The following is a 12,249-nucleotide window of genomic DNA, read 5'->3' as shown; positions in this document are numbered from 1 at the left end:
CTCTGACATTTATGAATTCTGAGACCTCAGTTCCTCATTTTCCCCCTTAAATGAGGATAAAACAGATAGTACCTACCTCATGTAGTTGTGGGGATCAAATGAATTAGTACAGTGGGGCCTTGACTTACGAGTGTCCCGACTAACGATTTTTTTGAGATACCAGCTGTCTCTCGGCAGATTTTTTGCATTGAGTTGGTAGAGTAATTTGAGTTAACAAGCTCCTTAACGAGCTCGGTCTCGGAACGAATTAAACTCGTAAGTCAAGGCCCCACTATACATGTAACACTTAAAATACTGAGTAGTACAATATATATTATATATTCATTCATTTAACAAATGAATACCTATTAAGTGCTGGTCATTGTTCTAGGTGTTTGAGATTCCAAAGTAAACAAAATAGGCAACAATTCCTACCTTCATGGAGCTCATAAACTAGTGGGGAAAGAAAAACAGTTTAAAAAGTAGAACATATCAAATGTCAGCCAGTAGAAAAATAACCAAGAGTGTTTGTAACTTGGAATCACAGACGTGTCATTTGAACAGAGACTTGAAGAATGGGAGGAGACAGTTAAGTGGTGATCTGGAGCTTTTCAGATACGAGGTTTCCCCACCTCAGTACTATGACATTTGATGAATAATTCTTTGCGCGGGGGCTGTCCTGTGTATTGTTTAGCATCCCTGGCGACTACCCAGATGCTAGTAGTGGGTACCATCTACTACCCCAGTTGTGACCATCTGTCTGACATACAAAGATGTCTCAGACATTGCCACATGTCCTGCGGAGTGCAAAATCACTCTTGGTTGAGAAGCACTGAGCTAGAAATAAAGTGAAAGGGGGGGAGGGGGGGAGGGGTAGGGGCTCAGGCACAGCAGGGGGGCAGGCAGTAGGAGATGGAATGAATCACATCACCTATGACCTTGAGGCCACTCCTTAGGCAGATGAGAAGCCACTGGAGGGTTGAGGCCAAAAAGATAACACAATTTGACCCACATTTTTAAAAGATCCAACTGGCTGCCACATTGAGAACTGACTATGTGAAGAGACAGAAATGGACAGCTCGGGAGGGAGGCTGTCACAATAATCCCATTAATCTTTTCATTTGGTTTAATTTGTTCACTCATGTGGCTGGACGGTGGTGGGAGTGCTGAGAGACTTGAGCTAAGAAGCTCTGGGGAAGAAAAGAGGAAGGAGAGTTAGAAAAAGAAAAAGTTAGGCGTGGGCAAGATGTTTTGCAGAAGTGGAAGGCAGTAGAGTGACTCAGTCTGCCCGAAAGAGCAGCGGGGCTGTGCAGAACAGGGAAGGCTGGGGATCAGCTTGTGTGCAGGGCCGGAGGGTGCTAAGCGAAGGGTCGGCGCTCGAGTCTGTAATGCCTGGGGAGCAGTGAGGAAACCTCAGCAGCGGGCAGCTCCTCGGAGTCAGAAAGAACACTTTCAAAGGGAGTCTCCTGAAATAATATGGGTGACGGATAACAGGAGCCGAGGTTTAGGTGGAGCGCTTGAGCAAGACATTCCTAAGGAAGCAAAATAAGGTCCTGCCCCATTACCTTCTTGCCCTTTTGCTTGCAGGCTAGTGCAGTCTATTGTCTCCGCTGAGGGGTCTGGGAAATTTTCCACGATTTCAAACGTCAGGCCAAGGCCGGTCCGCCACGAAAAGGTTTAAGAAGTGCAGTACTTTCTCGGGAAACGTGTCCCCAGAGGAGGGTGTGTTACATTTCTTCTAGGGTCTTTTCAAAAACACTATTATCCGTAGGCGAGAAAAACTCTGGCAACGAAGAAAAAAGCGGGTCTGCAACCAGAGTTGTCCAGGACGGCCCTTCGCTTCCCGCTCAGGTTAAAGGGTCTCAGCGGGTCAGCCGGGCAGGTCCATCCGGTCAGCCCCCCGCCCCGCAGGCGGGAGCTGCGGGCGCCGGCCTCCGAGCCACGTGCCGTCCCCGCTGGTGCGGGTCGCGGAAGGAGCTCCCGAGGGCATCGGCCCCTGCACCCCCCAAAGACTCGGGCTGTTAACCGACGCGGGGCCGGGCCCCGCCAGGAGCGCCACTTGGCAGGGAGGCCGCCGCCGCCCAGGGCGTGGCGCAGCCGCGGAGCCAGCGGGGGGAGGGCGCGGGGGTGCGCGGCCGGGCGGGGCGAGGAGCGCTGGGGGCCGCGCCGACGCGCCCGCCCCGCCCCCGCGCCCTCCCCCCGCTGGCTCCGCCCGCCGCCCGCGCCGCAGCTAACCGCACAGGAGCAGCCCGGCGGCCGCACGACGGTCCCCGCCATGTCCGCGGCCATGAGACAGAGGTTCGACCGGTTCCTGCACGAGAAGAACTGTATGACCGACCTCCTGGCCAAGCTCGAGGCCAAGACCGGCGTGAACCGCAGCTTCATCGCGCTCGGTGGGTGCGGGGCCGCGCTGCCGGGATGTCGGCGCCGGCGCCGGGCCGGGAGCAGCTGTGCACCAGCTGCTGGGCAGCGACCGGGGAGGGGGTTCGGGCGGGCGATGTCGGTGAGCGATGGGGGCGAACCCGCCCGCCAGGCCAGGGGCCCGAGATCCCTCCTCCCGGGCGGCCCCGGCTGGGGGGCGCCGGCTGTGCCCGCGGCCAGGTGGCGGGGCGCCCGGGGCGCGGGCGAAGGGAAGGGCCGCGCTGACGTGTCCGTCCCCGGACGGTGCTCAGCTTCGGCGCGGAGTGGCGGGCGGGGCGGGGGGGGGGGGGCGGCGGTGGTCAGTGCCGGCCAGACCCTCCCAGGAGCTCCGCACCCCGAAGGCGTGTCCCGTCGGGAGGGGAGGCGGCTGCGGGTGGGCGCGGGAATCCGGGCCTCGCGGGACCCTCTGCGGGGCGGTGCTCCCCGGGCTGGTGTGCGACCGCGGGGCGGGGGGGGGGGACAGCAGGAGGGAGGGCGGGAGGGAGGGCACGAAGGTGGGGACGCGGGGGGCTTCCCGTTATCCCCAGACCCGAGGCAAAGCTCCGCGAAGGCGCAGGCCCAGTCGGTCTCCGCCTGGCTTGTTTTTCTCCAGCGCCGTACGCGGCCAAGACTTGCGTTTCGTTGTGTGTGTGTGTGTGTGTGTGTGTGTGTGTGTGTGTGTGTATGGGGGGGGGCGGTTTACGGGGGGCTGTGGGGCTTGAGTACCTCTCTGCCACTCAACCCACTTCTCTCCTCGCGAATCCAGGTGTCATCGGGCTGTTGGCCTTGTACCTGATGTTCGGCTATGGAGCCTCTCTCCTCTGCAACCTGATAGGATTCGGCTACCCAGCCTACGTCTCGTAAGTGACCCCCCTGCAGCCATCCTTCTCCCCTTCGGTCCCCTTCCCCCTCCAGGGCTGCCCTAGTTACTGGGTCCCCATTTTCCCTGAGAGCAGCCATAGCACCACAGGGTAGTCACTGACTGCTCAGGGTTACACATTTCAGAGCCTTAACTTGATGCTTGATCTCTTGATGACGAGCCGCAATGTTTATTTCATCAGATTATACTGGAGAGATGTGTACCTTGTGATGGGTGCACACGGAAAGTGTTACAACAGAGTCCTCTTGCCCTTGCTGGTGGGAGCTCTCAACCTGTGCTGGTTCCTTCTCCCCGATAATCATTTTAATGTGTGTTTCACCTTATATTCATGTGCATAGACAAAAAGCCCCATCAGTTAGGACTTCCTTGTTTCTGAATTAATGTTAATTCAGATACTGGGAGAATTTTCTCCTGATTTTAAAAAGGCTTGCCAAAAGAACCACATGGTTTTACTCATATGTGGGATGTGAAATAGAAAGCACAAACACACTCACAGACATGGACAACGGTATGGTGGCTACCACCGGGGAAGGGGTGAGGAGGAAGATGAAGATAAAGGGGGTCAGATATCTGATGAGGGGAGGAGACTAGACTTTGGGTGGTGAGCACACAGTGTAGTGTACAGATAATACACCCTGGAATTGTACACCGGAAACTTACAATATAATGTTATGAAACAGTGTTACCCCAATATATTTAATTTAAAAAAAATAAAAAATAAATAAAAGGGCTTGCCACTTATTTCGGGCAACTGGGAAACACCCTAATACTGGTATAAAAACAAACCTTATGAAATGTATCCTGAATATAGTGCCTTGGTTATATAAATAATTTATGCAATTAAACTAACTTACAAATGAATCTTATCAGATGAAGAGCTGAATTTATTATTTGTTTTTTTTTTTTAAATATATTTTATTGATTTTTTACAGAGAGGAAAGGAGAGAGATAGTTAGAAACATTGATCAGCTGCCTCCTGCACACCCCCCACTGGGGATGTGCCCGCAACCAAGGTACATGCCCTTGACCAGAATCGAACCTTGGACCTTTCAGTCCGCAGGCTGACGCTCTATCCACTGAGCCAAACCAGTCCCGGCAATTTGTTGAGGTTGTTTCTACTTTACAGTGTTTATTTTGAAATATTGTACAATTTCATTCTTCTATGCATTCCACTAGTAACTCTTCCTCACAAAAATGAATTTTGTTTTACTCTGCAGCTCTTCCCAAGAAAGCTGGTGGGTTTTACTTTCATTGAGTTGGTTTTTACAACTTTCCTCAACTACAGGGACAAAAATAGAGGAAGCTAGGAGGCTAAGGCACAGATAACACATTATTACACCTTTGTGTCTATCCTTGGAAGGGAGGAAACATGTCTTAGAAGTTTTGATTTGAACAATTAAATTGAAATTACGTAAGTAGTAGTTACTATGTTAATCTGGCAGGTGTAGTGGCGCTCCAGAAAGTCTAGCTACATATAGGACACTGCTTGCTTATGCATTTGGAGATCGCCAGTCTTCGGCTTGAGAAGAGCTTTATCCTCTCCAGCATTACCTGCTGCAGCACCACCTGGGTTTTATGGGAATACCAAAATATTCTGAAGGCAAAGCAGAAAAAACTAGTTTGGCTTTCAGATCAATGAAAGAGGTACAAGAATAGCAATTTTCCATTAACAGTATCTGCTGGCATATGGTGTATATAGCAAGTTTGTAGACAACCCTGATTCAGAATGGCTTGCATATCACTGTGCCTACGATAACAGTCAAAATCATCCAGTTGTACACTCTTTACTTTTTTTCCGTTTGTTTAGTCTACTTGCAGGAGCTCTTTTAAAAAGAAAGCTTTTAAAGCATTTTTTCAGGTTTGTGCTCTAGATTTTATCACATTTAGAACAAATTGGGTGTGGCCGCTTAGTACTGCCTCACTGTTTGAATTATATTGAGTTAGCAAAGCATCTGGATTTTCATAAATACTGAATAGCATGGGAAAAAATCCAACCCTTCCCCCCACATCAGTGCCATTTGGTACATAATGTTGTGTACCTCTCTGTTGTCTGATGAGATCATTGCTGGGGCTTTAGAAAGATAAAAGTCTCCGGTAGGTGGGACAGATAAGTAGATCTGTGGGTGTGTGAACGGGGGTGTGACTGAAGGCACCGACAGAATGTGAATGTGCTGCTTCTCTTTGACCTGGACAGGATTAATTCTAACCAGGGCCATTTTTTAAAGTAGTTTTTGTGTTTTGCTAAGAATTCTATGAAATGGTAGAGACAGTCATATTTCTGAGTAGATCAGGTAAGTGGGTTTTATATATTTTAGAATCATTCACCAAGTATATACATTTTGTTTTCTTTTCTACTTCAATATTCTGAGGCAAAATGACATTTGCCGTATATCTTTTTTTTTTTTTTTAATGTATTTTATTGATTTTTCAGAGAGGAAGAGAGAGGGATAGAGAGCCAGAAACATCGATGAGAGAGAAACATCGATCAGCTGCCTCCTGCACACCTACTGGGGATGTGCCCGCAACCAAGGTACATGCCCTTGGCCAGAATCGAACCCGGGACCCTTCAGTCCGCAGGCCGACACTCTATCCACTGAGCCAAACTGGTCAGGGCTGCCGTATATCTTAATAAGAGTTGGAAAGGTATTAAAAATCAAATAAAGGAAATTTAATGGTGTAAACAAAAATTCAGGAAATAATGAATATTTCTGGATTAGTGTTTATTCGTAGGATGCTTCCTTTTGGAAGACCCAACTCTTTTGCCATCAAGATAAATACAAGATTCTGTGACATGCGGGAATTGAGTAAAGGCTGTCCTCTGGGTACTTGGGCTTTTCCCTAAAACAGTGGTTCTCAGCCCTGACTGCCCATTGGAATTACCTGAGGAGCCTTAAAAAATACTGACGCCTGGTTTCCACTGCGGAGATTCTGATGTAATTGGTCTGCGGTGTGGCCTCAGTTCGGGGATTTTTAAAAATCCTCAGTCCTTTATAATTCTTAGGATTCTAATGTGCAGTCAGTGTTGAGAATCCCTGTTGAAAAGTGACAGCGGTAACCTGTGCTTGTTACTCTTGAAGATGGAGCGAATGGGGCAGGGGTGGAGGGAATGGCCTGCTGACCTTGGGAATAGCCCAGAAGTCCACCTGGCCTCTGCTTTGTGAGGGAGGTTCAAGGAGACCTGGAACTACGTGCACAGAATAAAACATATAGCCCCCCCCCCCCCCCCCCTCCAGCCAGTAAGCATTCAGGCAACCCGTGTTCCATTTGTCTACTCAAGTCTGTTCATAACTTAGCCCATGTGATTGTATCATTGCCAGAAAGAAAGCCCTTGAACGTGGTGGTATTAATAGCATCTAAATCAATGTTAACTTCATGTGTGGTCTGTGATCACTTTCACTTTAACTGTTCTCCTTGCCTCTTGTCATTTCCCCTGTGCACCCTAGCCAGATTTATAGTTAAAAATACTAGTTCATCTATTTAGCAAAAATCAAATGCCAGCCACGAGCCAGACACTGGAAGCACGTTAGATAGGCCAGGCACTAAGGTGGATTACTCTCCACCTTCTGTGAACGAACAGACTACCAGGAAAAAGTAATGTAGTGAGAGAGTGATTTTCTTTCCCCAAAGAAAATCAGCAGGGAGCCGTGGCAGAGAATAACAGGAAGGACTCCAGTATTTGTCTGAGATCCTATTTGAGTTAAGACCTGAGGAATGAGAAGGGGCTAGCCAAGCGCAGAGCCAGGCAGAGGCAGCAGCCTGTGCCAGGCCCCTGGGCAGCGGGCGCTCAGTAAGCTCTGTGAGAGGAAAGAGCAGTGAGGGAGGGCTGGAGAGGTGCAGGTGCTACCGGCCCGGCCAGCGGCTGGTACAGGAACTGTGGGTTTTATTCCAAGTTGTTGTAGGGGGTTTGCATGTTTTTTGGCAGCCTTGAGTGGGTTTTAAATAGGGTGTGAGATGACTGCTGTGACCTCTAGAAGGAGTTGATGATCCTGCCAAACTCTGTCTAGCCCTTCTTTTGTCACCTTTCAGCATTTGCTCCTGCTGTTTCCTCTCATTGGACCATCATGAAGTGTCCACAGGTTGTGCATAATGGTCAGCACTGGGCCTTGTGACTGTAGGGTGCAGAAATGACATTTGGAAAAGCTCATTTGGCTTCCTAGCTTTTCTTATGACTCACTGCCTTGGGAAATCTGTGGGTGGGCTCAGGTGCACCTGGCTCCCAGTCAGGGCGTGGCATGTTGGAGCAGGCACACAGCAGAAGGCTGGCCAGTGCTCCTGGAGGACAACCAGTGCCTTACCAGGTGCTCCCTTCCTCCAGGTGACCTTCGCTTTCTGTGGACATAATTTCAGTCTGTAATCGTCTATGTTTCCAGACTCTTTGGCCACCAGATGTTTCATGAATAGGCAACATGAAATCTAATTCCAGCAGCCTTGTTATCAAGAGCTGTTGACAGAATTACCTTAATCTCCTTACTTCCCTCTATTCCTGATAAGAGAAGGTAGACTACTAGATAATAATAGGAACCTCCATTATTAAGGGAGATTTACTCCCTCCTTTTGCTGAGCTATAATTCACATGAAAAGTTTTTAAAGTGAACAATTCAGTGGTTAGTATATTCATAGAATTTTGAAAGCATCACCACTATCTGATTCCAAAACATTTTCATCTCCCAAAAAGGAAACCCTACACCCATTAGCAGTCACTCCCCTTTTCTCCTACATCCCAGTCCCCAGAAACCACCATTTTACTAACTGTCTCTATGGATTTGCCTAATTCCGGACATCCTATATAATAAAAGGCTAATATGCAAATCGACCAAACGGTGGAACGACTGCTCGCTGTTGCGCACTGACCACCAGGGGGCAGACGCTCAATGCAGAAGCTGCCCCCTGGTGGTCAGTGCACTCCCACGGGGAGCACTGCTCAGCCACAAGCCTTGAGCCGGGCTCACAGTTGGCGAGCGCAGCGGCAGTGACAAGAGCCTCTCCTGCCTCCGCGGCAGCACTAAGGATCTCCTACTGTGGCTTAGGCCTGTGTCAGTCAGACATCCCCCGAGGGCTTCTGGACTGTGAGAGGGCACGAATTTCATGCACCGGGCCTCTATTTTCATATAAAGGGAATCATAACATGTGGATTTTTGTTTCTGGTGCAGCCCTGCTTTTAATGGCATTGCACAAACAAGAATCTTCCTGAGGGGCCTCTCAGGAGTGTGTGCTGGGCTCCCCCTTCATACGCAAAGTCTGTTACCTGAGACCTGAGGTAACTCCTCAGGGGCTCTCGAATGTGGGTGCCGGTCTTCTCCCTGCTTTTTCTGTTCAAGTGGAATGATGAGGGAAAGTCTAATGACTTTATTTTCTACTAGAGGCCTGGTGTACGAAATGCGTGCGGGGAAGGGGGTTCCTCAGCCCGGCCTGCACCCTCAGGGGATGTCTGACTGCTGGTTTGCAGGATGTGAGGTGGGGGGCGGGCGGGCACTCACCAATCTCTGCTGCTGGTGACCTCCCTCTTGGAGGCAGATGCTCAACACAGGAGATGTGTTGAGTATCTGCCCCCCTGGTGGTCAGTGCGCATCATAGCGACTGGTTGTTCCACTGTTCATTCTGCTGTTTGGTCAATTTGCATATTAGGGTTTTATTATATAGGATAGGATTTTTATTTTTGCTCTGCAGAGAAGGAAAAGGAGGGCAGTGCTCTTTTTATCCCAACTCAACAACCTTTTTGTTTAAAATTCTAATAAAAGTCCATTAATTTTCTTCTTTTCATTTTATATTTTTCTTAAGGATCAGGCTGCCACCTTCCTGGGTCTATCAGAGTTGGGCCTTAGAGATCAAACATGTAGTTTGACTCCTTCAGTTTCCATATGATCCAGGACAGAGGTGGAATATGTTTCCCAAGGTCTCAGAGGCCAGGTTTGGTCTGGAACCATCAGTGACTACACAGGAATGTGAAAGCTCATTGAGGTTATTTTAGTACCAAGGTTGACAGATTAAATATGTGTAGAGTCCAGTGTTTTGGTGTGTATGTATAATCTAATGATTGCTCATGCTTTTACTGTCTCATGCCCACTTCAGTGATGTGTCACTTTCTCTTCTGTGTGCCCTCACTAGCCCATTTTAATACAGAGTGTAACAGCAATTAGCTCTTTGCATGACTCCTGAACACCTGTGCAGCACTTAATTAAATAGACACTTGTGGATCCCTGTTTAAGTGCTTTACAAATATCGCTCATTTAATTCTCATGACAGCCCTACAATGTAAGTACTATGATGATTCCCGTTTTACAGGTGAGGAAACAAGTAATTTGGTTAAGGTCTAACAACTAGTGGATGGTGAAACTGGTACTTAAATCCAGGAAGTCTGGCTCCAAAGTCCATGTTTTTAACTTTTATGTTATACCATTTTCCAAGTGGCTCTATTTAAAATATATATATATATTGATTGATTTCAGAAGGAGAGAGAGAGAAACATCAATGATGAGAGAGAATCATTGATCAGCTGCCTCCTGCACACCCCCTCACTGAGAATGGAGCCCATACCCCGGGCATATACCCAGACCGGAAATCCAACTGTGACCTCTTGGTTTGGAGGTCAACACTCAATGACTGAGCCAAGCTGGCCAGGCACAAGTGGCTCTTGAATGTCCTACAGAAATGTGCCATAGCCTTATGTAGAGATGAAAATTGAACTGTTGATCAGTTTGACACTGCCAATACATTACTTTCATGCAGTGTATTTTTACTCAAATAAGCTACTGCCATCCCAGATCAGATATCTGCACACACAGTCATTTGCAGTGTTTTGTGAACATGTGTTAGAATATATTACTAACAAGTTCTTTCTCTTGTCTCTGATGTGCATTGATTTATGACGGTTGCAATTTGCAAAGTTATATGCAAGGACCTGCTCTGTTTTACCAGTGCAAGCCCACCTGAAGACAGTACACCGAATTGGATTTCCTGAGGGAATTCAGTCTTGCCTTTAGTTCTGTGTCAGGAGCCAGCAGATCTCAAGAGGTGATGTTTGGGGATGACCCATGTGAGGTTAGATCAGAAAGGGAAGGTGGGGAGGGGGGACTGGAAAAAACAATAACACACACAAAAAAAACACTGTCAAAATAACTGCAAGAGTTGTACTAACAAGTAACCACAAGTAAAAGCCACAGCATCATCTTAGCTAATGATGCACTGCAGATAAGTGAGGAAATCCTGGTTAGAAATGGTTGAAATCTACTTATTTAAGATTTGCAATGACAGACTCCTGAACAGGTTCATTGCCCAGAGTAGAGTTTGAGCAGGTCACCATGTGACTATATGACTGACAGTTCTGCACCACCTGTCTCACAGAAGCAAGTCATCTGAAGCAGAGCTGGGCTTCCCTAATGGTGCTGGAGGATGTGTGTTTGCAGTCTCCTCATAGACTCACTAGCAAGGGGTGTGTTTGTTGTCTTGTGTTTTTTGAGAACTTATAATTATCTTACGTTTTTTCCCTTTTAACCCATGGGAACTTGGGAGCAGATATATTGTCTTTTTTTGGGCGGGGATGCGGGGAAGCAGGTATATTTTCTACTTAGCTGCTTGTGTTCCTATTACACTAGCTTTTCTCTCTGCACTGTGTCAGTGCAGAGCAGTGCCTACCCACACTGCTTTCTTGGGTCGTCTGAAGGAAACGCAGATATTCTGGCCAACTGTGCACTTGGATCAAAACTGAAATCTTAAACATTTCAACATTTTACTTTTGTCAGCTTTTTACTGGTCGTGTTTTCACTTAGTATTATTGCTAATATTGCTGACTATTTTAAGATGGAAGAGTGTGGAGAAAATTGAAAAATAAAATATTCTTAAAACAACCTGTGCCAGTTTTTTAGATAATTCTAGCCAGCATTTGGTTAAAAAAAATGTCCCTTTGCCTGTATCATAGGGAAAAGAAAGTTTTGAGGAGCACATAGATGAATGATTTAAATTATTCAGGATCTAGTTTCTGGGCTCTAAGCAGTAGGGAGGGAGACCCCATTCCTGCTCTGGCATGTTCCTTTTGCACTTTAATGGACTCTCTTTCTCTTATGAAAGCCCTGGAGATTTGGTGTGTTTGTCCTTCTGAGTTGCCTTCCACTCCCTGTCTTCGAGTTCTTCTCTTTTTCAGGGCTGACTTTGTATGAGGACTCAGTTTTCAACTTAATGCCCTCATACCGTATTTAAAACAATGTCAATATATACTGGGGTATTTTGAGGCATTTAGTGTCTAGCAGTAACATTACCAATTAATTTTGAGGAACAATGAATTAGTATAAGCATTTGTATAAAATTGATAGTGAAATTTACTTTTTTGGAGTACCTGATATATAAGTAGGGCTACATAAACCTGCCCTGACTTCATTCTATCAGTAGCTCACTCTTCTGATTCCTGGGAGTAGAGCTTATCATCTGTCCCTCTCAGTCACACGGCCACTATATATATCCTGCAGCTTCTGAGACAGGCTAGGTGATCTAGTGAGGATCACTTACATGTCAGAGGTAACTCTAGACTGCTCTCTGCATCTCGATATGGCCCTCTTTTGTCTGGGGAAGGTCAGTTTAGGTTGTTTTGAATAGGTAGGGTGCTTGAGTTTAAGGTAAGCTTTATGATACCACACTTGACAAAGATAATATTTTTTTTTATTATACATATTTTTTATTGATTTCAGAGAGGAAGGGAGAGGGAGAGAAACATCAGTGATGGGAGACAATCATCCATTGGCTGCTTCCTGCATGCCCCCCACTCAGGGGACTGAGCCCGCAGCCTGGTCATGTGCCCTGACCCAAAATCGAACTTTGACCTTTTGGTGCATAGGTCAATGCTCAACCAGTGAGCCACACCAACTGGGCAATATATTCTCTTCAATTTTTTAAAATATATTTTTATTGATTTCAGAGAGGAAGGGTGAGGGAGAGGGAGAGGGAGATAGAAACATCAATGATGAGAGAGAATCATTGATCGGCTGCCTCCTGTGCACATC

At 47.3% G+C, this 12,249-nt stretch overlaps 2 protein-coding genes across 3 annotated transcripts in view; one reads left to right on the top strand and one right to left on the bottom strand.

Moving 5' to 3' along the window:
* DCP2 (decapping mRNA 2) overlaps nucleotides 1–1,987 on the bottom strand; it is a 97,756-nt gene extending 95,769 nt beyond the window's left edge. Inside the window, exon 1 of the mRNA XM_036308053.1 lies at nucleotides 1,545–1,987. The gene's annotated coding sequence lies outside the window, so the exon portion shown is untranslated. The remainder of the gene's footprint in view (nucleotides 1–1,544) is intronic.
* Nucleotides 1,988–2,191: 204 nt separating this feature from the next.
* The window catches only part of REEP5 (receptor accessory protein 5), a 33,794-nt gene continuing 23,736 nt past the window's right edge, over nucleotides 2,192–12,249 (top strand). For both annotated transcript variants that reach the window (XR_004967384.1, XM_036308063.1), the window contains exons 1-2: nucleotides 2,192–2,372; nucleotides 3,146–3,239. Coding sequence is in view for 1 of the 2 variants with exons in the window: in XM_036308063.1 (XP_036163956.1) it covers nucleotides 2,255–2,372; nucleotides 3,146–3,239 (212 nt within the window). In the remaining variant the exon portion in view is untranslated. The remainder of the gene's footprint in view (nucleotides 2,373–3,145; nucleotides 3,240–12,249) is intronic.

Source organism: Myotis myotis, unplaced genomic scaffold (genome assembly GCF_014108235.1).
Source record: "Myotis myotis isolate mMyoMyo1 unplaced genomic scaffold, mMyoMyo1.p scaffold_m19_p_5, whole genome shotgun sequence".
In the NCBI taxonomy this organism is placed as follows: Eukaryota; Metazoa; Chordata; class Mammalia; order Chiroptera; family Vespertilionidae; genus Myotis; species Myotis myotis.
The sequence above is the reverse complement of the archived record's forward strand: the minus strand, read 5'-3'. Positions and strand labels throughout refer to the sequence as shown.